Source organism: Gorilla gorilla, chromosome 9 (assembly GCF_029281585.2).
Source record: "Gorilla gorilla gorilla isolate KB3781 chromosome 9, NHGRI_mGorGor1-v2.1_pri, whole genome shotgun sequence".
Taxonomy (NCBI): domain Eukaryota; kingdom Metazoa; phylum Chordata; class Mammalia; order Primates; family Hominidae; genus Gorilla; species Gorilla gorilla.
Window position 1 is genome coordinate 5,684,257 of NC_073233.2, and position 21,763 is coordinate 5,706,019.

The 21,763-nt window shown below is 42.3% G+C and overlaps 1 protein-coding gene across 3 annotated transcripts in view; it reads right to left on the reverse strand.

The window, feature by feature from the left end:
- The window catches only part of LOC129525411 (solute carrier family 35 member F5-like), a 196,599-nt gene extending 180,195 nt beyond the window's left edge, over nt 1–16,404 (reverse strand). The window contains exons 1-5 of one of the 3 annotated variants that reach the window (XM_055355668.2): nt 15,507–16,404; nt 10,520–10,687; nt 7,451–7,538; nt 4,454–4,518; nt 2,270–2,374 (exon numbers count right to left, since the gene is read on the reverse strand). In XM_055355668.2, the coding sequence (XP_055211643.1) occupies nt 2,270–2,374; nt 4,454–4,518; nt 7,451–7,538; nt 10,520–10,583 (322 nt within the window). In that variant the 5' untranslated portion in view covers nt 10,584–10,687; nt 15,507–16,404. The other 2 variants (XM_055355669.2, XR_010135419.1) reach the window with 2 other exon arrangements.
- Between the last annotated feature and the right edge of the window lie 5,359 nt (nt 16,405–21,763).

Sequence of the window (21,763 nt, forward strand, 5' to 3'; positions counted from 1 at the left end):
CAGTTCCCTCTTCTCAAGTTCTCTCTCTCTTGCCAGTGTGTAAAACATGCCTTGCTTCCCCTTCACCTTACGTCATGATTGTAAGTTTCCTGAGGCCTCCCCAGCCATGCAGAACTGTGAGTCAATTAAACCTCTTTTGTTTATAAATTACCCAGTCTCAGGTAGTTCTTTATAGCAGTGTGAAAACAGACTAATACACCAACTTACATCTATTGATTAAAAAAACAACAACAAAAGAACACATATACAGCAAGGACACATGACCTAAAATGCTTAAATAACATTACAAAGTTGTTTTAATGAAACACCAAAATGTGACATTACCAAGATCTAAATCTATTTTCTAGTCCCTGAAGTGCTGAGTCTATGAAATCCCACATAAATTAACATCCTTTGACCTAGAGACAAAAGTCCCAATGACCCCACCTATTCCCTCGACTGCCCAGAATCTGGCGCCACATGCCTTTCTGTTCTTCTTCCACAAAGCGAAGTTCCAGCACAATCATTCAGATCTACTCACTGCTCCCTGTTAAGCCTCTGCTCACACTCCCTTGCCTGAAGAGCCCCCAACATCCCAATCCTAACTTCTCCAAATCCTGTCTATTCTAAAGCCCAGGGCAGATCAATATTGCTTTACATATCACATCACATATGAAATGGACCAACACAAGCCACATGTCTATATGCACTCTCCCTAATATGAGTAAATTAAGCAATTTTTCTTGCAAGTTGTCAATGTATAAATTTTTAAAAAGTACCACTGACCCAACCATCTACCTATAACACTAAAAAAAACTAGCATTTTATTCCATTCCAAATAAAATTTTCTATGACTCTCAAATAAAATATCATTAAAATTATCTTTTCTTTTTTAAGAGACAGCATCTTACTCTGTTACCCAGGCTAGAGTGCAGAGACACAATCATAGCTCACTGCAGACTCGAACTCCTGGACTCAAGTGATTCTCCTGCCTCAGCCTCTCATGCAGCTGGGATTACAAACACATGTAACCAAACCTGGCTATTATGCTATATTTCTTGAATTCTATATTTAAAAAGAATTTAAGCAATCATTCAGCCTCATGGCTTTTCAAACATTTTATTTTTGTTAGTCTTTAGGTACAAGTATTTAATCTATTTTTAGTTTTAAAATAGTTTTAAAATAGTCTTTTTTAAAAAAAAATTAAATAGAAATGCAGTCTCCCTATGTTGCCCAGGCTGATCTTGAATCCCTGGCTTCAAGCAGTCCTCCTGCCTCAGCCTCTCAAAGTGCTGGGATCACAGGCGTGAGCCACAATGCCCAGCCATAAGAAAAATCTTTACTATAAATTAAATTCTAATGCAAAATGCTCAACAAAGTAGAGCTGTTCCACAGGTGAAGCAGCAAAGGAGTCCAAGAACTAGACCCCTGCATGCAACTGTATTTCCTTCCAACCATCCCAGAAGCCTACCTATTCCCTAAATCACAGTTTAGAGGCCATTCCTCTAGTCCAATTTCCTCATATTTCAGATGCCTGTGAGATAAATAAAGTTACAACAGCTGGATTCCAGGTCTCCTGACTCCTTGTAAGCTGCACTTTGAACTCTTATCACGGAGCTTCTTTATCTATTTATATTCAGATATCTTTTGAAAGATTATCTTGTCAATGTGTTCTTCATCTGTAGTCCTACAGATATCGCAAGTTCTTTCCTGAACTGATGTCAGGCAAAGGAAAATTTATAAACCATATCCAGAAACTATAATTGGGTAATTTGAGAATGAATCTATGTTATAAAAGTGTCTGTGTCTTAAAGATAAAATGCAAATGAAAAGCATTTAAATGGCCCACAATTTTTAACGTACATAAGTACATAGACTGCGACAGCATTAAACATATAATTCGGGGGCAGTCTCCCCAGTCCTTTGCTAACTATTCAAAAATGGCAAAATGTAAAATACAGCAGGTAAACTCTCACATGCTTATAAGAGCATAAATCTGTCCTATCAGTGAGATAAATATCTGACTTGCAGTCTGAAGACATCAATTTGAAAAAAGTGTTAGGAGTTTCTTTCTGTCTCACAATGAGGAGACGGGCACTCCCTCATAGGTGCACAACTATGCAGGATAAAGTAAGGAAAACATTGGGACTGGCCTTCATAATCTTTAAATGGTTTTAAAGAATCATACGGAAGAAAAAAAAAGGCTTCCCTATTCCCTCCAAAAAACAAAAGCAAAACCCTGTGTTAATCATTTAGAGTAAATAGCCTCCCAAGTTACATATATTCTTACCAAAGAACATTGGAATATCCAACTTGTCTTCTCTATATACTTTTCTCTTAATCATAACAATATAGACAGCATAGAGCATGGCTCCAGCAAGAGACCAAATGGAACCTGTAAAAATGGACGTGATTTAAAGCAATCACTCATTAGCTCATTCAATATACGCTTAAAATCCAATAATGTGTCAGATAATATTGCAAGAATATACAAAAGTGAAAAGATATATAATGATATAAATCACCTTTATATTGATATAAAGATATATAATGAAAAGGTATAGCCTACCCCATCCAAGTCTTCTAGGAGTACAGGAAGGAGTTTAATGTGTTAACAAATAAATGCAAAAGCATTCACCTCAATGATCCGACCAAAACCTATACATATTATAATAATACAACTCCAAAGTAACACTTTGTTTTTAATTTAGAAATGCATGTTTCTTATTTTACCCTACATAAACAATCTTGACACCTGGCATTTTCCAACTTAACAAATGTTTTTTTCCATCACTAAGCTGTTGCTTGTATTGTCTTCCTTACCCCCATATACCATTCTTAATATGTATTGCACTACCACTCCCATCTTAAAGGCTCTGTTAAAGTTCCATTTCTTCCACAAAGCATCCTCTTTCTAATCGGCTGTATTTCTGTCCTGTCTTCTGTTTTAGACAATACTTACTATTGTCAAGTATGGTATTAGTTTAATCCCTAGTAGCTTCATTTTATAAATCTCATATTGTTCCAAATCAAGAACTCCTTGAAAACTGCAAACACATAATTTATACTTTTTAATGTTCCGAAATAGCTAACATAATACAGATCTCACAGTACATGAATAATAAATACTGATTCTCTTTATTAACTCTCAAAAACATTTAAACTTTTCTAAACAGCTAAATAATGTTCTGCCAAGTGGTCATATTCAATACTTTAATCAATTATTCAAAAGACGAATGTTTTATTACATTTTTTTTATTATTTTCAAACTTTTTTTAAAGCTAAGGAAAAGCCTGTCAACAAAATCTTGCATACACATGCACATACCAAATACATACATTGTTTTATATACACAAAGCTGCTCTGGGTGAGAAAGAGGTGAGGAGGTTCAAAGCACAGCTCACTGGGTAGTAGCTAGGAATAATTCAGAAAGCATTGTTCTATTCAATAAACCTCAAATATCTAAAGAAGTATTCAAAGAGAAATAATTAATCTAGGTTTATTTTTTATTATGAGGTCTCACTATGCTGCCCAGGCTGGTATTGAACTCCTGGCCTCAAGCGATCCTCCCACCTTGGCCTCCCAAAGCACTGGGATAACAGGCATGAGTCACCATGCTCAGCCCAGCTAGGTTCTGATTACTTTTGTTTTTGTTAAGTCTAAGCAATGGATCAAAATCTAAGTGTTCACCATAGAAGTAACTATGAATCAAGAATCAAGAGTAAATGACAATATTCGTGGGTGAAGATATGACAGCAACAGGAAATTTGTATAGCCTCAAAGTATCCCCCACAAGATGCTTATTACTTACAGTGGGAAATATTAGTAACTTTACACTGGAGTAGGGTGGTTAATTTTAACCACCTTAAAATTAACATTACCAGCAACAGGACAAATCAATATCATGTGCCTTTTGGTAGAATGCGCTGATCAGGAAACAATATCACTTCCATTATATTCTTACCAAAAATGCACAACCTCAATTTAACCAAAGAAAATGTCAGACAAATGCAAATTGAGGAACATTCTACAAACCAACTAGGTGGTACCCTACAAAAGTGTCAAGGTCATAAAAGACAAGAAGACTGAGGAACACTTCTGCATTTAAAGGAAACTAAGGAAACACGACAATTAAATGCAATAAATGATCCTGGATCAGAAAAAGAACATTAGTGGAAAAAATGGCAAAATTTGAAAAGGCTTTATAGATAACAGTATCATAATCAACGTTAATTTCTGATTTTTATAACTGTATAATATTTATGTAAGTTGTTAACATTTGAAAAATCTGGGTGAAGGCTATGAGAATTCACTAAACTATTTACGCATTTTTTTATGTTATTTCCAAAGGAAAAGTTCAAAAAAAAAACACCCTGCTAGTGCCTACCCTTCGTACGTTCATCTGTGCACATGAGCACGCACATGTAACTTTCTTGTTTACTCTAACAGAGAGAATCCAGAGTCAAGTACTTACCTATTGTACCTCTTCCAGCAGATTTTTCAGACCCTGACAGGTTTACCAGTACAACACCTCCAATGCTATGAGAATAACAGTCATTAATGATGAGCTAAAGAATTCTGAAAAGGCTAATCATAAAGATAAAAATTATTTATAAGTGATCAAGACTAATCTCAACTTTGGGTAAAACTATCAAATAATTTAGCAATTTCAATAATAATATCTAACAATATCAATATAATATAGTGTTATATTTGTATTAACTCATTTAATCCTCACAAAATGTACAATATTATACCTTATAAGGAAGTCTTATTACTGCCATTCCCATTTTACATGTGAAAGCTAATACATAAAGAGGTAAGGTAACTTGACCAAGATCACATAGCCGAGACTGAAATACAGGCAGTTTTACTCCAGAGTCCAGTGCTTTTATGTGCTATGCTATCCACTGTCTTTCAGTTAAGAATGAATTAACCAACTTGTCATCCCTTTCCAATCTTTCTTTTGGATTATACAAATATATCAAACCCATATAAATCCACCAATGGTACTACTCTTGCTTATTGGTGAAATCTAAATTAACAGTAAAACTATCCTTACGTGCTTAAACAATTTCACTAATCTCATGATTTTAGTGGATAAAAATAAGACTGAATTAAGGATGTAGAGATATCAGAGGTCATTCATAAACTCAATTGTTATTTTCTGGGCATCTAATATGGGCAAAGCACTGGGTTACAGAAGTGAACAATACAGATGTGGTTCCTGTCCTCAGGGAACTCTTTACATTGTCTATTTCTATGAATCTTATAAATTGTAACACGTTTTCAAGTAGATGAGATATTGCTAATTAAAAAAAAATTAGCCTAATTCTCTCACCCTGATGAGAAAGACCAGTGTGGCAGTGGGAGAGGAAGATGAAAGAAAATATGTATTCCCTTACGGAAAGATGTCATCAGAACTCAAGTGTAGTCCTCACATTAAATATGCAAACCCTTCAATTAAATCATCACAATTTTCTGTAATAATCACTGTTCATATTCAGATTCAGCTATTATTTATTGAGTATCCACAATATATTAGAAACCAGGGATTTTGTTTCCATTTAAAAGATGAAGATTATGATAATGGCTAAATATAGTGAGCACCTCCTGTTGTGTATCAGACATTGTTCCAAGCACTTTAGAACTCCTACTCATTTAATCCTCATAATAATCCTATGAGAGAAATCCTATTATTATCCCCAATATACAGATGAGAAAATTGGCACAGAAATGTAAGGAACTTGTTCAAGATCTCAAAACTAGTAATGATGGAGATGGGATTGGATTCCAAGTTGTTTGGCTTGAGGCCACACTCTTGTCTCTCAATTGATGAAATGAGATTTCTTTGCTTAGATTCCCTTCAAGATTGTTGCTATGTAAAATTCTTTTTATAGTCTCAGAAATTGAATCTCTTAGTAAAACGCCAATTCAAAACAAAATATTAAACAATGTTTAATACATAATTCTTAAGAACATATACTTACTCAAAAAATTTCTAAGTAGCACTTTTTTTTAAAGGTACGGATAGTAAATATTTTAGGCTTCTGGGCCACATGGTATTGCAATTCAGCTCTGCCTCTGTAGTGCTAAAATGGCCATAGACAATTTGCAAATAGATGAGAGTGGCTGTGTTCTAATACAATCTGATTTACAAAACCAGCAGCTGACCCAACATAGTTTGCCAACCTCTGTTCGTCTACCTACTTTAATGAGAAGAAGTAATGTACTCTGTCAAAATACTTACAAGTTCAATATTTTATATCCATTTCCTTCTTTATCAAGTCTTTATTAAGATACCACGAAGAAAAGTTATAAATTAGCACATATTTTAAATAAAGTTAAATAAAACCTCATTTACTTCTCCAATACAAACATATTTCCCTAATGCAAAAATTTGTTCGGCTTAAAACATTAGTAAGCCATGTAAAAGAATAAATCCCTAGTGGCCATAAAGTCTAAATGATAAATTAGTTGGATCAACCAGCTGCCCATTGGAGCAACCGTGGTTAATTTACCCTTATAACTAAAAAAGAAAAACATTTAATATTAAGAGCTACCAGTCTTCTATGATTGCCCAATACCAGACACTTCATAGCTATTACCACTAAACTTTAAAACAAGGCTGCAAGGTAAAATAGATAATATCATTTTCTCAACTAGGAAATCCTTTCAGAGTTTAAGGAAACTGCCCCAGGGCAAACAGCAGAGCTCTTTTTCAATCTCAGCTTTGATAACCAAGAAACACTACTCTCCATCAAATCATCCTGCTACCTTCTCTGATTTTGTTTCATAAAATAAGTTTTATTAAACCAACACATCTTTTTTCAATACTGTCTATGGGCAAAGCCCTATGCTAGGTCTTTGATGACACAAATATAAAACAAGGCTATGGTCTTCAAGGGTTTACAAACCAGTAGGGAAGACAAGACAAACATACACAAAGTTAAATTAAAATATTTAAGTATAGTTATCAGCAACACTCATATTATGCAGTAGTGCAAAACAGCCAAATGAATTATACAGAAAATAACTGAAACATCACCTGAGGCTTAGACAATTAGAGAAAACTGAATGTTAGCTTTCTAAGAGAAGTAGAAAAAGGAGAAATAAAAATCAAAACAAAGAGGGGAAATTGCCTTAAGAAGAAGAAATAGAAACTTGGGAGATTATGAGGATTAAGCTGCCACATTAAGTGTGAACGTCAGTCCAATACTTGATGAGTCTGCAGACACATGAATGGGAACCAAAGCAGCCTTGGGGTTTTCCCTCTGGTTACCCTACCCAGGAAGGTTTAGAAACCTAGTGCAGGATGTGACAGGGCTAAGTAGCATCATGTCCACTTAAAGCCTTCTTTTATCCACATCTTTCTTTGCTCTTACAATACAAACTACCCTGGTGCCACTATCAGAAATTGTAATATTGTATTTTTAAGCAGAGTAAACTAGCTATCACACTATATGCTTACCTTAAAATTACAGCTAATAGTTTAGAAAGGGTAAATCTATCTCCACTCTTACTTGGAAATACTGCAGCAAGGATTAAGGTAAAAAGTCCTATGAGGAGAAAAGAATTTAAAAATGGTACATGAGTTTAAATACTGTCAACATTTTTACTACCAACTTCATTGTTTAAATAAGCAAATTATATACCTACCTTTCAAATTATTTTTGTCACTCTTAACTAAGAAAATGACTGCAGTTAAGTAATGACTAGACTGAAATGTTTAAAGTTCATGCATAAAATAGCCTCCAAACTAAACCATGTTTATTTCAACAGTACAGATCAAGTACAGTCCTATTTATTTTAAACTAATAAGAAACTTAAATCTTATTCAGAGTAACAAGCTGACTTCATCATAATCAAGCCTGTGTCCCTAAAGTTACTTTTATAGCTTTAAAAATACTTTTGTCTTCCAGATTTGAAAGGTGATTCAATCTTAAAAATAAAACACCTATCATAGGGCAAATTATAGTTCTGAAATAAGCAATTAAATTTTAGCCAAAGGGTCTAGAAAAAGATCTCTGGAAAGGATGTGTGAAGGGAAAGGCAACTACAATACAAAAGGCCAGCCTATAAAACTGTAATATGTTGTTATATAAAAAATATTGTAAAGTATTTGAAGGAACATAAATAGCACAGGCTAAGGCATGAAACTACAGTCATGCTTAACAACAGGGATAAATATAGAGAAAATGTGTGTCGTTAGGCAATGTCATCCTTGTGCCACCATCATAGAGCATACTCACACAAACCTAAATGGTATAGCCTACTACACAGATAGGCTATATGCTATAAGCCTATTGCTTGTAGGCTACCAACTTGTATGGCATGCTACTGTATTGAATACTGTAGGCAACTGTAGCACAATGGTAAGTATTTGTGTATCCAAACATATTTAAACATAGAAAAGGTACAGTAAAAATACAGTATTATAATCTTATGGGACCACCATCGTATATGCAGTCTGTTGTAGACTGAAACATCATATGCAGCACCTGACTGTATACAGATTAAAAGGCAGTTATAACAGACTAATGTATATTAGAACTAATGTAAGAAGCTATAACAAGATTAAAATGTTGTACATGTACACATATATATAACAGAAATACATACACTGATTTATAATGCAGATTTTTAAAGACAAATTTCTTACTGGAAGTTGAAGATAAAATATTAACTATAGCAACTTGTGTGTCTGAAAGTGCTTCTTGATATGACAAATTTGCCAAAAACCACTAAAGAAAAAGAAAACCAAAGTGAACCCTAATGAAAGACATGTTTACATCTGTCATTACAATTCAGAATTCCCTTTTTTGTTCTCCTCCTAAATACCGTTCTCACAAGATGTTTTAAAAGCTGCTTTGCATTGAAAAAATCACAGGCTCCCAAAAAAGACAAACATTTATAATCAGACCTAAGACCATGCTACCCAATTGCCCTTAAAATTTAACAATAGTTGGTTAACAATTAGCATTCAGGTTTTTTTTTATGAGTAAAATAAAGTATCAAATCAATTTAAAAATTTGCTTTATCTAGGCTGCATGTAGTGGCTCATGCCTGTAATCCCAGTACTTTGGGAGGCTGAGGTGGGTGGATTGCTTGAGCCCAGAAAGACCAGCCTGGGCAACACAGTGAAACCCCATTTCTACAAAAAAAAATACAAAAATTAGCCAGGCATGGTAGTGCACACCTGTAATCCCAGCTACTCAGGAGGCTGAGGTGGGAGGATTACTTGAGCCTGGGAGGTTGAGGCTGCAGTGAGGCATAACTCCCTCACTGCACTTCAGCCTAGGTGACAGAGAGACCATTTATCAAAAAAAAAAAAAATTGCTTTATCTAAGTACTGCTGACACTCTGTTAAGTTTATCTAAATCATATTTAAATTTGAGAAAATTCTCCAACATTAGAATATATACAGATGAATACAGCATAATGAGAAATCTATTAAACCAGATGATGTGCATGGATATGGATGGACCTAGCTAGCTAGCTGGATTGAAAAATAAAAGGCTATATTCACTTTGGAAATTTAGAAATGTCCTATGAAAATGATAATTTATTGATTAATTGTGATTGCTTTTCTGAATCTCAGTTTGGAGACACAACCCAAAGAGTTCTCATAACTTTGGATACAGTGAAGGAAGTTTTCCAGCTATCAGGACTTTTTTTAAAAAATTCTTTCTTCTCTTCCACTTATCTAGGTTAGGATGGAGAATAAGAAATAATACTTTTTTTGATGACGGTTGGCAGGATGTGTGTGTGTCCAAAGTTCAGTAATTTTCACTGATAATTCATCCATTTTTTTGTGGATAACACTTTTTTACTATCTGAAACAATGCTACTATGAATATCTTAATTCTAGTACACACCTGCCACCTGGTGCATAAGTACATGAGTGTCACCAAAGCATATACTAAGAGGTAGATTGCTGGGTCAAGCAAACTAAACTAATAGCTGGTTTTTGGTGTCTCTGTTACTTACACTGGTTGACTCGAAGAGTTATTCCACCAAATGACTTATCTCTATTAAGAGAAGGACATCTCTCGATCTCTCTCAGAGCTTGTGGCTGAGTAGTTTTACACTAGTATTTACATTGAAAAGAAGTAGTAGAGACACATGATTGTAGAGCACTACCAGAACGCAGCAGATGGCTGAGAGCCTAGTAGTCTCCATTCAGTCCATACTGTACTCAAGGCTGAAGCCAGAATGAAACTGTGGCAACGTGGTTCTGATTCCATCTGCAATCCTTTGATTTCCTAGATAATTTCACATGCCTATCTAAATAGGTCTCGAACTCCTGACCTCAGGTAGTCGACCCACCTCAGCCTCCCACAGTGCTGAGATTACAGGCATGAGCCACCACGACCTGCTAGGAGTTCACGCTTTAGTTGGGGAAAATATACAATAAGCAAGCCAATTTTTAAAAAGAGAACTGCAATTAGAGTTAAATGCTACAAAGACAATCTCACAGGAAGATGGGATGTAGAATGATAAGGCTCTCAGAATAGTAGGAGAAACTATTGCTTCTTACGATGTTTGTCTTTCTTTGTATCAGTGCTCAGCTGAGTCTGCAGTGCTTCAGAGGCAGCTTTCATTTTATAAAAATCTATGATTTCTCCTTCCAGTTGTTTTTCTCTTCCTCGAGCTTCCTTATCTCCTCCTGTTGAATCATTTTAAGATGCTCGAATTTGTCCTGCAGCTGTGAAACCAATGTGCAGTTGTGACACCAAAGCAGTGTGGCTGAACACCCAAAAGAATATGCTTTTTTCTGACTATCAAACAAACCCAAATCATCACAGTAGAGCACGATCTTAATAACAATGTCAAAAACTCAGGAGTAAACACTCAGATATGGAATTTTTCTTTTCTTCTTTTTTCCTTTTATAAGATGGAGTCTCACTCTGTTGCCCAGTCTGGAGTGCACTGGTGCGATCTCAGCTCACTGCAACCTCCATCTCCCAGTTCAAGTGATTCTCCTGCCTCAGCCTCTTGAGTAGCTGGGACTACAGGCATGCACCACCACTACAGGCGTGTGCCACCACACCTGGCTAATTTTTGTATTTTTAGTAGAGATGGGGTTTTGCCATGTTGGCCAGGCTGGTCTCGAACTCCTGACCTCAGGTGATCCTCCCGCTTTGGCCTCCCAAAGACTTTTTTTTTTTTTTTAATATAGAGACAAGTTCTCAGTACGTTGCCCAGGCTGGTCTCAAACTCCTAAGCTCAAGTGATCCTCCCACCTCAGCTTCCCAAAGTGCTGGGACTGACTGGATGCAGTGGCTCATGCTTGTAAACTCAGCACTTTGGGAGGCCAAGGTGGGAGGATCTCTTGAGCCCAGGAGTTCAAGACCAGACTGGGTGATATAACAAAATAGTAAACTTCAACAGGAGAGAGAATCTGTAAACTTCAATATAGATCTTCTGAAATTATCCAGTCAGAGGACAAAGAAAAAAAGAATAAAAAAGAGAAAAGAAGGCTGGGTGTGGTGGCTCAAGCCTGTAATCCCAACACTTTGGGAGGCCGAGGCAGGCAGATTAAGAGGTCAGGAGTTCAAGACCAGCCTGTCCAACATGACAAAGCCCCATCTCTACTAAAAATACAAAAATTAGCCGGGTGTGGTGGCACACACCTGTAGTCCCAGCTACTTGGGAGGCTGAGGCAGGAGAATCGCTTGAACCCAGGAGGCGGAGGGTGGAGTGCAATGTGAGCCGAGACCACACATTACACTCCAGCCAGGGTGACAGAGCATGACTCTGTCTCAAAAAAAAAAAAAGAAAAAAAAAAAGAGACAGACAAAAGAAAGCCAACAAGACACCATTAGGCAAACCATTGTCAGGTTATGGGAGTCTGGGAAGGAAAGTAGAGAAAGGAGAAGAAAGCTTATTTAAAGAATGGCTGAAAACTGCCTAAATCATGGGAAAGATTTACACATCTAAATCCATGAAGCTTAAAGATTCCTAAAGAGGTTCAAACCAAATAGATACTCACCAAGTCACAATATAATCAAATAGTCAAAAGTTAAAGAAACTTTGCAGGTCAGGACAGAATCGAATAATACATTCAAAGTGCTGAAAGAAAAAAACTGCCAGCAACTAATACTATGTCTGACAAAGCTGTCCTTCAGAAAGAAAAAAGAAATAACGTGCTTCCTCGACAAACAAAGCTGAGGGCATTCAGGACCACTAGGTCTACCTTAAAAAAATGCTTAATGGAGTTTTTCAAGTAAAAATGAATGAAGTTGGGAGCGGTGGCTCATGCCTGTAATCCCATTTTGGGAGGCTGAGGTGAGTGGATCACCTGAGGTCGGGAGGTCAAGACCAGCCTGGCCAACATGGCAAAACCCCACCCCCAGTAAAAATACAAAAAATTAGCCAGGTATGAAGGCCACTGAGATCGTGCCACTGCACTCCAGCCTGGGTGACAAGAGTCAAACTACATTTCAAAAACAAAAAACAAAACAAACAAAAAAAACAAAACTTGAGGCCTGGCCTTCTGCTCCTCTCCAACCTCCCCTTCTCTGGGCCCAAGCCACCTTGGCTGAGGAGGGGGTGAGGAGGTGTGAGCCCCTGCCAGGAACCCCCTGCCCAGACCAAGTACTCGGCCCCCAGGCCTGCGTTCAGTGAGGCCTCCCGTGGCGTCAGCATGTTCGTGTGGAGGAATGTGGAAGGTCACTCTGCGGCCGTGTTCCCCTGGTACTCCATCCCCTTCCTCACCCCTCCCTGCAGCCACATGAGGCCCAGCAACCTGCCAGTCACTCAGTGGCCTCCAACCAAAGAAAACAACCTGTCAAGTTGGCAGCTGTTGCTCATGAGCGTCCACCAGGTGGGACAGGGAGTGTTGACCCTGGGCGGCCACCTGGAGCCACCTGCCCTGAAAGCCCAGGGCCCGCAACCCCACACACTTTGGGGGTGGTGGAACCTGGTAAAAGCTCACCTCCCACCATGGAGGAGGAGCCCTGGGCCCCTCAGGGGAGTCCCTGCTGAACAGTGAGACAGAGAATGACCATGATGATGCTTTCCTCTCCATCATGTCTCCTGACACCCAGTTGCCTCTACCACTCAGATGATGTCAGGCCCAGTCCCTCAGTGCCCTGCGCAAGGAACAGGACTCATCTTCTGAGAAGGATGGACGCAGCCCCAACAAATGGGACAAGGACCACATCCGGTGGCCCATGAGTGGCGGTCATGATCTTCAGCAAGCGGCACCAGGCCCTGGCAGGGAGCACCAGGGTCACTCCAACCAGGATATCCGGACCGTCAGCCAGATGCTGACTCTGGCCCAAAGACTTCTACTCAGTATGGAGCTCCAGGCCACTTTGCAGCCCCTGGTGAGGGAGGTGTACATACCATGAATTGTGGGACCTTCAGAGCTTTTCACTTTTCGGAAAATAGCTCCTGTAGGGGCTACAAGATGGAGTGTGAAGAGGGCCTTGGGCCACAGGGAGGTGCCTGCGGACTAGGGGGAGTTCATGCACCCCTTCTTTCCCCAGAGGGGCTGGACTCAGGTGAGTATGGGGGTGGGGGCTCCTGCACTTTGACACAGGCAGTGGGAGGGTTTTCTCCCCATTCCCTCTGCACTCCCAACTTGAGCTATACTTTTTAAGAAAGTGATTCACCCTGCCTTTGCCCCCTTCCCCAGAACAGAACACGTTGATCATGGGCGATATTTTTCATTGTGCCAAAAAGTTGCCATGACCGTCATTAAACCTATTTAACACCAAATAATAAGGAAAATAAAATAAAAAATTCGGGCTTGGTGCAGAAACTCACCCCAAATAAATCACCTACCAAAATATTTACATAATGGTGGAAATATTCCAAAATTCAATATTTTGGGATTTATACACAAAAGATAAACAAATTAGAGGCCAAGAGGCTGCCGGAAGGGAAAAACGGGGCCTGGGAAGGCCGTTGTGAGGAATGAGCTGGGCCTAAAGAGGCCACTGGCAGGCGGGAGCTGGGCCTGCCGAAGCAGCCGAGAGGCAGGAGCTTTGGACTCGGGAGGCCGCAATGAGGCGAGAGCTAGCTGGGCATGGAGAGTCCGCTGTGAGTCCGCTGTGAGTCCGGGCCCATGCAGGCCTTCGAGAGGCAGGAGGCCGGGCCTGCAAAGGCCCACTGGAGGTCAAGTTCTGGGCCTGAAGAGGCCACCAAAAGTCAAAAGCGGGGCCTGGGAAGGCCGCCAAGAGCCATGAGCTGGTCTGGGCTGAAAGAGGCCACTGGGAGGCAGGAGGAGCTGGGCCTGGAGAGGCTGACTCGAGGAAGTTTTGCACCTGGAGAGGCCACCGAGAGGACGGAGCTGGGCCCGGGGAGGCCGACTTGCTGCTCTTCCAGGCCCAATTTCAGGCCGACTTGACGACGACTTGGGCCTGCAGAGGCCGCCGGGAGGCCCAAGCTGGGCCTAGAGGAGCCCACTGACCTTGCCATTGGAGGGCAGGAGCTGAGCCTGGAGAGGCCACCGTGAGGCCTGAGCTGGGCCTGGGGAGCTTGGCTTCGGGAAGTGGTGGGCCTACCAGGGCCGCTGGGAGCTGGGCAGGAGCTGAGTCCAAAGACGTTGTTGGGAGGCCAGAGTCAGGCCTGGAGACACAGCCGGGAGGAAGAGCTGGGCCCGGAGAGGACGCCGGGAGGATGCAAGTGGGTCTGGAGAGGCCGATTTGAGGAGGCCCAGCCTCCGCCTCCCACATGGCGGCCTCTGCAGGCACAGCTGTTTCTCCTGGTTGCATCTCCCGCCTCCCAGCAAACAAGCTTTTTTGGCTCAGCTCCCGCCTGCGTTTGTACACCCCGAAGTTTCTGCAACCAAGCTCTTCAGACCCACATCCCGCCTCCCAGTACCTGAACAGTCCCAGCTCCGGCTGGAGAACAGAGTCTGTAGGCCCCGCTGTTGCCTCCCAGGGGTGTCTCCAGACCCAGCTCTCGCCCCACCACGACCTCCCAGGCCCAAGTCGCTGCCTGCCTCCCAGCAGCCTGCGTGCGACCCTACTCCTCCCTCACGGTGGCCTGTTGAGGCAGGGGCTCACGCTGACCTCTCTCAGCGTGGGAGGGGCCGGTGTGAGGCAAGGGGCTCAGGCTGACCTCTGTCAGCATGGGAGGGGCCCGTGTGAGGCAAGGGGCTCACGCTGACATCTCTCAGCATGGGAGGGGCCGGTGTGAGGCAAGGGGCTCATGCTGACCTCTCTCAGCGTGGGAGGAGCCAGTGTGTGGCAGGGGCTCATGCCTCTGGGCAGGGTACCAGAGGCATGGGCATCAACACGCCACCGTGAGGGAGGAGCTGGGCTGCACACAGGCTGCTGGGAGGCAGGCAGGGACTTGGCCCCGGGAGGCCGCCGTGGGGGCAAGAGCTGGGCCTGGAGAGGCCCCTGGGAGGCAAGAGTGGGACCTGCAGAGGCCACTCTCCAACCATTACTGGGCCCATACAGGCCACCGGGCGGCAGGAATTAGGCCCGAAGAACTTGGCTGGAGAAAGTTCGGGACCTACAAAGGCGGTTGGGAGCTGGGCAGGAGTTGAGCCAAAAGAGCTTGCTTACTTGCTGGGAGGCAGGCCCGGGAGATGCCGACTTCAGGACAACTTGGGCCTGCAGAGGTCGCCGGGAGGCCCAAGCTTGGCGTGGAGAAGCCCACCGACCGGAGACCATTTGGGGCCTGCAGGTGCCATCGGAGGGCAGGAGCTCATCCTGGAGAGGCCACCGTGAGGCCTGACCTGGGCCTGGGGAGCGTGGCTTGAGGAAGCTGTGGGCCAACCAAGGCAGCCAGGAGATGGGTAGGCACTGAGTCCAAAGAGGTTGTTGACAGGCAGGAGTCGGGCCTGGAGACACAGCCAGGAAGAGGAGCTTGGCCCGGAGAGGACGCCCGGAGGGTGCAAGTGGTCTGGAGAGGCCGACTTGAGGAGGTTCTCAGCCCAGAGAGGCCGCCGGAAGGGAAAAACTGGGCCTGGAAAGGCTGTTGTGAGGAATGAGCCCCATGGGCCTGAAGAGGCCACTGGCAGGCGGGAGCTGGGTGTGTAGAAGCTGCTGAAAGGTTGGGAGCTTGGCTTGGGGGGTCCACAGTGAGGCAGATGCTGGGCCTGAAGAATCTGCTGTGAGGTAGATGTTGGGACTGTAGAGGCCGACAGGAGGCAGAGGCTGGGCCTGGAGGGGCCAAGATGCAGGAGCTGGGCCTGGAGAGGCTGCAAAGAAGCATGAGCTGGGCCTGGTGAGGTCGACTTGAGAAAGCTCAGGGCCTGGAGAGAAGGCTGGGAGGCAGGAGCTGGGTCTAAAGAGGCCATTGTAACGATGGAGCTGTGCCTGTGGAGGCTGTTGTGAGGCAGTAGGCTAATCTGCGGAGACTGCCATGAGGTGGGGTATGGGCCTAAATATGCCACTGTGAGTCATGAGCTTGGTCTGTAGAGGCTGACTGGAGAAAGTTCTGGGCCTGGAGAGGCTGCCGGGAAGTAGGAGCTGGGCCAAAAGATTTAAGCACATTTAAATTTGTTAGGCACTTTATTTCCATTATTACAATAGATAATAATATATTTAATATATTAATATATTTAACATATTTATATATATAATAAATATATATTTATTAGATATCCAATATATAATAAAATAATTATAGAACTCACCATAATGTAGAATCAGTGGGCGTGTTAAGCTTGTTTTCCTGAAACTGGATGGTCCCACCTGAGCGTGATGGGACAAAGTGACAGATCAATAGGTATTAGATTCTCATAAGGACAGCACAACCTAGATCCCTCACATGCACGGTTCACAACAGGGTGCGTTCTCCTATGAGAATCTAATGCTGCTGCTCATCTGAGAAGGTGGAGCTCAGGCGGGAATGTGAGCAAAGGGGAGTGGCTGTAAATACAGACGAAGCTTCCCTCACTCCCTCACTCCACACAACTCACCTCCTGCTGTGTGGCTCCCTACGGCTCCATGGCTCAGTGGTTGGGGACCCCTGCTCAAGTGCATCCAAAGCGACCCTTCCCACACCAGTCTTCATAGTGGTCAAGGGCAGCAACCACTTAGCTCCCAAGGCATGTGCCTCAGCTGGCATTTTGTCACAATCAACAGTAAGTGGTAGCTTGAGTCATTGTGAGGTCACTTCCTGGAAATCACCAGCATCCCATTTCCCACTGGCAAAGAGCTCAGCACAGCCCCCTGGGAAACCAAACCTATGCCCAAATCCCATCTGTGTGGGTTTATCTCCTGGGACCCTTCCTAACATGTTAGTCAGAGTCCAATCAGGAAGCATAAACCACTCAAAAGTTTAAAGTGGTAAAATTTAATACGGAGAATTATTCATTATAACAGGTGAACAGCATAATGAGAGATTGGCTAGCACAAAGTAAAGAGAACTCTAGAGAATACAGGACTAGCCCAGGCCAGGCATGGTGGCTCATGCCTGAAATTCCAGCAATTTGAGAAGCTAATGCACGAGGATTGCTTAAGGCCAGGAGCTAGAGACCGGTCTGGACAACACAGTGAGACCCTGTCTCTATCCAAAAGAAGAAAAAAGTTAGCTGGGAGTGGTGGTGCACACTTGTAGTCCCAGCTACTCGGAATGCTGAAGTTTGAGCCTGGGAGGTCAAGGCTGCAACGAGGCATGATTATGCCACTACAGTCCAGCCTGGTGACAGAGCAAGACCCTGTCTCAAAGAACAAAACAACAAAAACCGTTTACAGACAGAAAAGAGATAGAGCTAATAAGCTGAGGAAAGATGTTGAAATGTGACAAGTAAAGTAACATGAGGTCTTTTATCTATTTAAAATAATCAAACAAAAAATGACTTACTAAATTATAATACCCTGTGCTGGCAAAGGTGCAGTGAAATGGGCACTTTCTTATACTATGAGGGGTGTTTACATTGTGTATAAGCCTTCCCGGGTAAAGCCTGTCAATTTTTTAAAATAATGGAGACAGGGTCTCACCATACTGCCATACTGCCTCCTCCAACTCTTGGCCTCAAGCAATCCTCCTCTCTTAGCCTCCCAAAGTGCTAAGATTATAGCTGGGAGGCACCCAAAACCCTGTCAATTTACATCAAGGGTAATGAGAATGTCCATTCACCATGACTCACAGTAATCTTACTTCTGGGGAGACAATTCAATCTAAACAAAAGGTCATCTGTACACACACAGTAAAAATCTGGGAGTAACTGAAGACAGAGTTGGTAAGTGAAATAAGAAACAGTTCTAAGAAATTAAACTATGATATCAATAGGCACCTGGTATAAAAGGTCAGTTGATGTTAGCTGCTACTTTTTTGTTGTTTTGAGACAGGGTCTCACTCTGTCACCCAGGCTGCAGTGCAGAGGCCTGATCATGACTCATTGCAGTCTCAGCCTCCCTGGGCTCAAGTGATCCTCCCACCTCAGCCTCCCAAGTAGCTGGGAATACAGGAATATGCCACCACACTAGGCTAATTCATGTATTTTTCTGTAGGGATGGTGACTCCCCCTTTGTTTCCAAGGCCTATCGCAAACTCTTGGCCTCAAGCCATCCTCCTGCCTCAGCCTCCCAAAGTGTTGTGATTACCAGTGTGAGCCACCACACCTGGCCAGCTGCTACTTTTAGCAATATTATTATTATTATTCCACTCAATTAAAAATTATTATTTTCAAGGCTACGCAACAGTATGTATCCTACAGCGTAATTGTAAAAACATATACAGTCGCCGTCCCTCAGTATACAGAATTAGTTCCAGCCCCCATCTCTGCATATACCAAAATCCATGCTTACTCACGTTTCGCTGTCACCCCTCTGGAATCCACGTATACAAAAATTCCAAATATTAGTTTGGCATAGTGGCAAGCACCTGTAGTCTCAGCCACGTGGGAGGTTGAGGTGGGAGGATCGCTTCAGCCTGGAAGGTTGAGGCTGCAGTCAGCTGCGATAGCACTACTACACTCCAGCCTTGGACAACAGAGTGAGACCCTGTCTCAGAGAAAAAAAAACAAAATAAAACAGGTTAGAAATTGTAATGAGGTCTGTTGGGCAAAATTCCATATAAGCAAAGTATAAATAAATAAAGCAAATCGTGATAAATTAGTACGACTGACTTTCTGGAGTTTCTGACAACAAAAGTAAGGAAAATGCAGAACACAAAGACAGAGAGTAAAAAGAGAAATTAGGAAAGCATTCTACATGTTTAATAGGAAGACACTGGCCGTGTTCGTGCAACAGCAGTATGTCATGACATGACATACCTTGGAGAGAAGTTAACAGATGAGGAAGTTGATAAAAATCATCAGAGAAGCAAAATACTGGTAGCGACACTCAAGGAAACCACGAAATTTCCATAACTTATGTCAGCAAAGTGGGAATATTGTACAGTGTGTTTTGAAGTTCCTATACAACATTGTTTATCTGCCGTTTGTTTGTTTGTAAGGAATGTATATACTAAAAGTTCTTCTTGCTGTCAAAAGAATATGTGTGAATAAGTCATTTTAACTTATTCTTCTGTTTTTCTTTTATCTTCCTGCCATCATCCCACAGCCTTACTTTAGAAATTTTTTCTTTAGAAAATTGAACAAGTGCTCCTTGTGGTGGCACATACCTCTAGGATGGGAGGCAGGGGTGGAAGGGTCACTTGAGGCCATTAGTTTGACACCAGCCTGGCCAACAAAGTGAGACCCCATGTCTACAAAACAATTTAAAAATTAGCCAAGTATCGTCATGTATACCTACAGTCCTAGCTACTCAGGAGGCTCAGGTAGAAGTACCCTTAGCCCAGGAGTTCAAGGCTGCAGTGAGCTGTGATAGCACTACTGTACTCAAGCCTGGGTGACAGGGTGAGACCCCCATCTCCTAAAATAAAAAACAAAGAAAAAAAGTAGTTCAAGTAGCAAGCTGTATGTGGCTTAGTCTGAATATTTGTAAACTAGAAATTCTCAATCTTTTGGGGTCTAACATCCCTTTACCTTTTTTAACTTTATTGAAGATCTCTAAGACTATCTCTTTCTGTAGATAATTATATTAAAACTAGAAAATAAGACCCAAATTTTTAAATATTATTCATCACATATTAAAGCCATTACATGTTGATATAAGATTTTAAAAATATTTAATATTCATTACATATTAATAATAAAACCATTACATGTTGATATAATACTTTTTTTTCTTTGAGACAAAGTCTTGTTCTCTTGCCCAGGCTGGAGTGAAGTGGCTCAATCTCAGCTCATTGCAACCTCCGCCCCGCAGGTTCAAGTGATTCTCCTACCTCAGCCTCCCAAGTAGCTGGGATTACAGGCGTCCACTACCATGTGCAGCTAATTATTGTATTTTCTTTGTAGAGAAGGAGTTTCACCATGTTGGCAAGGCTGGTCTTGAACTCTTGACCTCAGATGATCCACCCGCCTGGGTCTCCCTAAGTGCTGGGATTACAGGTGTGAGCCACCGCGCCCACCCCGATTAATGTATCTTTTAAAACACTGATTAGCCAGGCAACAACACCGGGCAGGGGTCTCCTCATTCCCAGCGATGCAAACCCCACTGCACGGCTGAGGGGTTTCAAGGGCTGCAGAGCCAAAAGGCTCTGACTTGAGATATTATTTTACTTGTATTTTTATTTGTATTGTGAGACAGGTACTGCTCTGTCACCCAGACTGGAGTGCAGCTGTGCATTTACAGCTCGCTGCAGCCTCGACCTCCTGGGCTCAAGCCATCTTCCTGCCTCAGTTCCCCAGTAGCTGGTAGTACAGTTGAGTGTCACCATGCCTGGTTATTTTTTAAATTTCTTTGTAGAGTGAGGGTTCTTGCTATGTTGCCCAAGCTGGCCTCAAACTCCTGACCTCAAGAGATCTGCCCACTTCAGCCTCCTGAGTAGCTGAAACTACAAGTACACATCACCATGCCTAGCTACATTTATTTAATTTTGAAAAATATTTTTGTAAAGAGCAGATCTTGCTGTGTTGTCCAGGCTGGTCTTGAACACCTGCCCTTAAAAGATACTCGAACCTCTGCTTACCAAAGAGCTGGGACTACAGGCATGAGCCATTGCAATCAGCCTGAAGAGATTTCTTTAATCTAGCATCCCATACTTGGTAGGATTGGGAAAGGCAGTAGTGTTTTTTAAAATTACTTAATAATTTCAGTAACAATCAAACTCAACCTTGACCACTGCCTTCTCTCACACCCCATATCCGGTCTGTCAGGAAATCCTGTTGATTGTCTTCGATATCTACTAAAGATCCCCACCCAGCAACTCCCTGGCCTCCTCCCCTACTTCTCCCCTCTGACCATCTCTCAACACCACCACGACCCTGGTCAGGACCACCATCATCTCCCGCCTGGATGTTGCCAAAGCTTGGCTCCCATGCTTCTATCACATCTTCCCACAGTCTTTCTCAACTCAGCAGCCAGAGAATGCTTTTAAATCGGGAGACAGATCATGTCGCCTCTCTGCTCAGAACCCTCCCGCAGTTCCCATCTCAGTCAGAGTAAAAGCCAAAGCCCCAGCAATAACCTCCCAGGGCTTATGTGATCTGTACTGATCCCCACCCAGCAACTCCCTGGCTCCCTCCCCTAATTCTCTTCCTCTCTCCATCTGCTCCATGGGCCTCCTTCCAGAGCCAGAGACACACCTCAGACAGTTTATTCTATTGTTTCTGCCTACAATCCTCTTCCCTCAGCACCATGGCCACCTCCTTCCCCTCCTTCAAATCCTTACTCAATTTTCACTTAGGAGGCCACCCCTGACTATTCTATTTAACATTACCATCTGTCCCCATGCCCGCCATGCTCATTTCTTCTTTCTTTACTTTCTTCTTTCTTTTTTTCAAGATCTCACTGTCACCAAG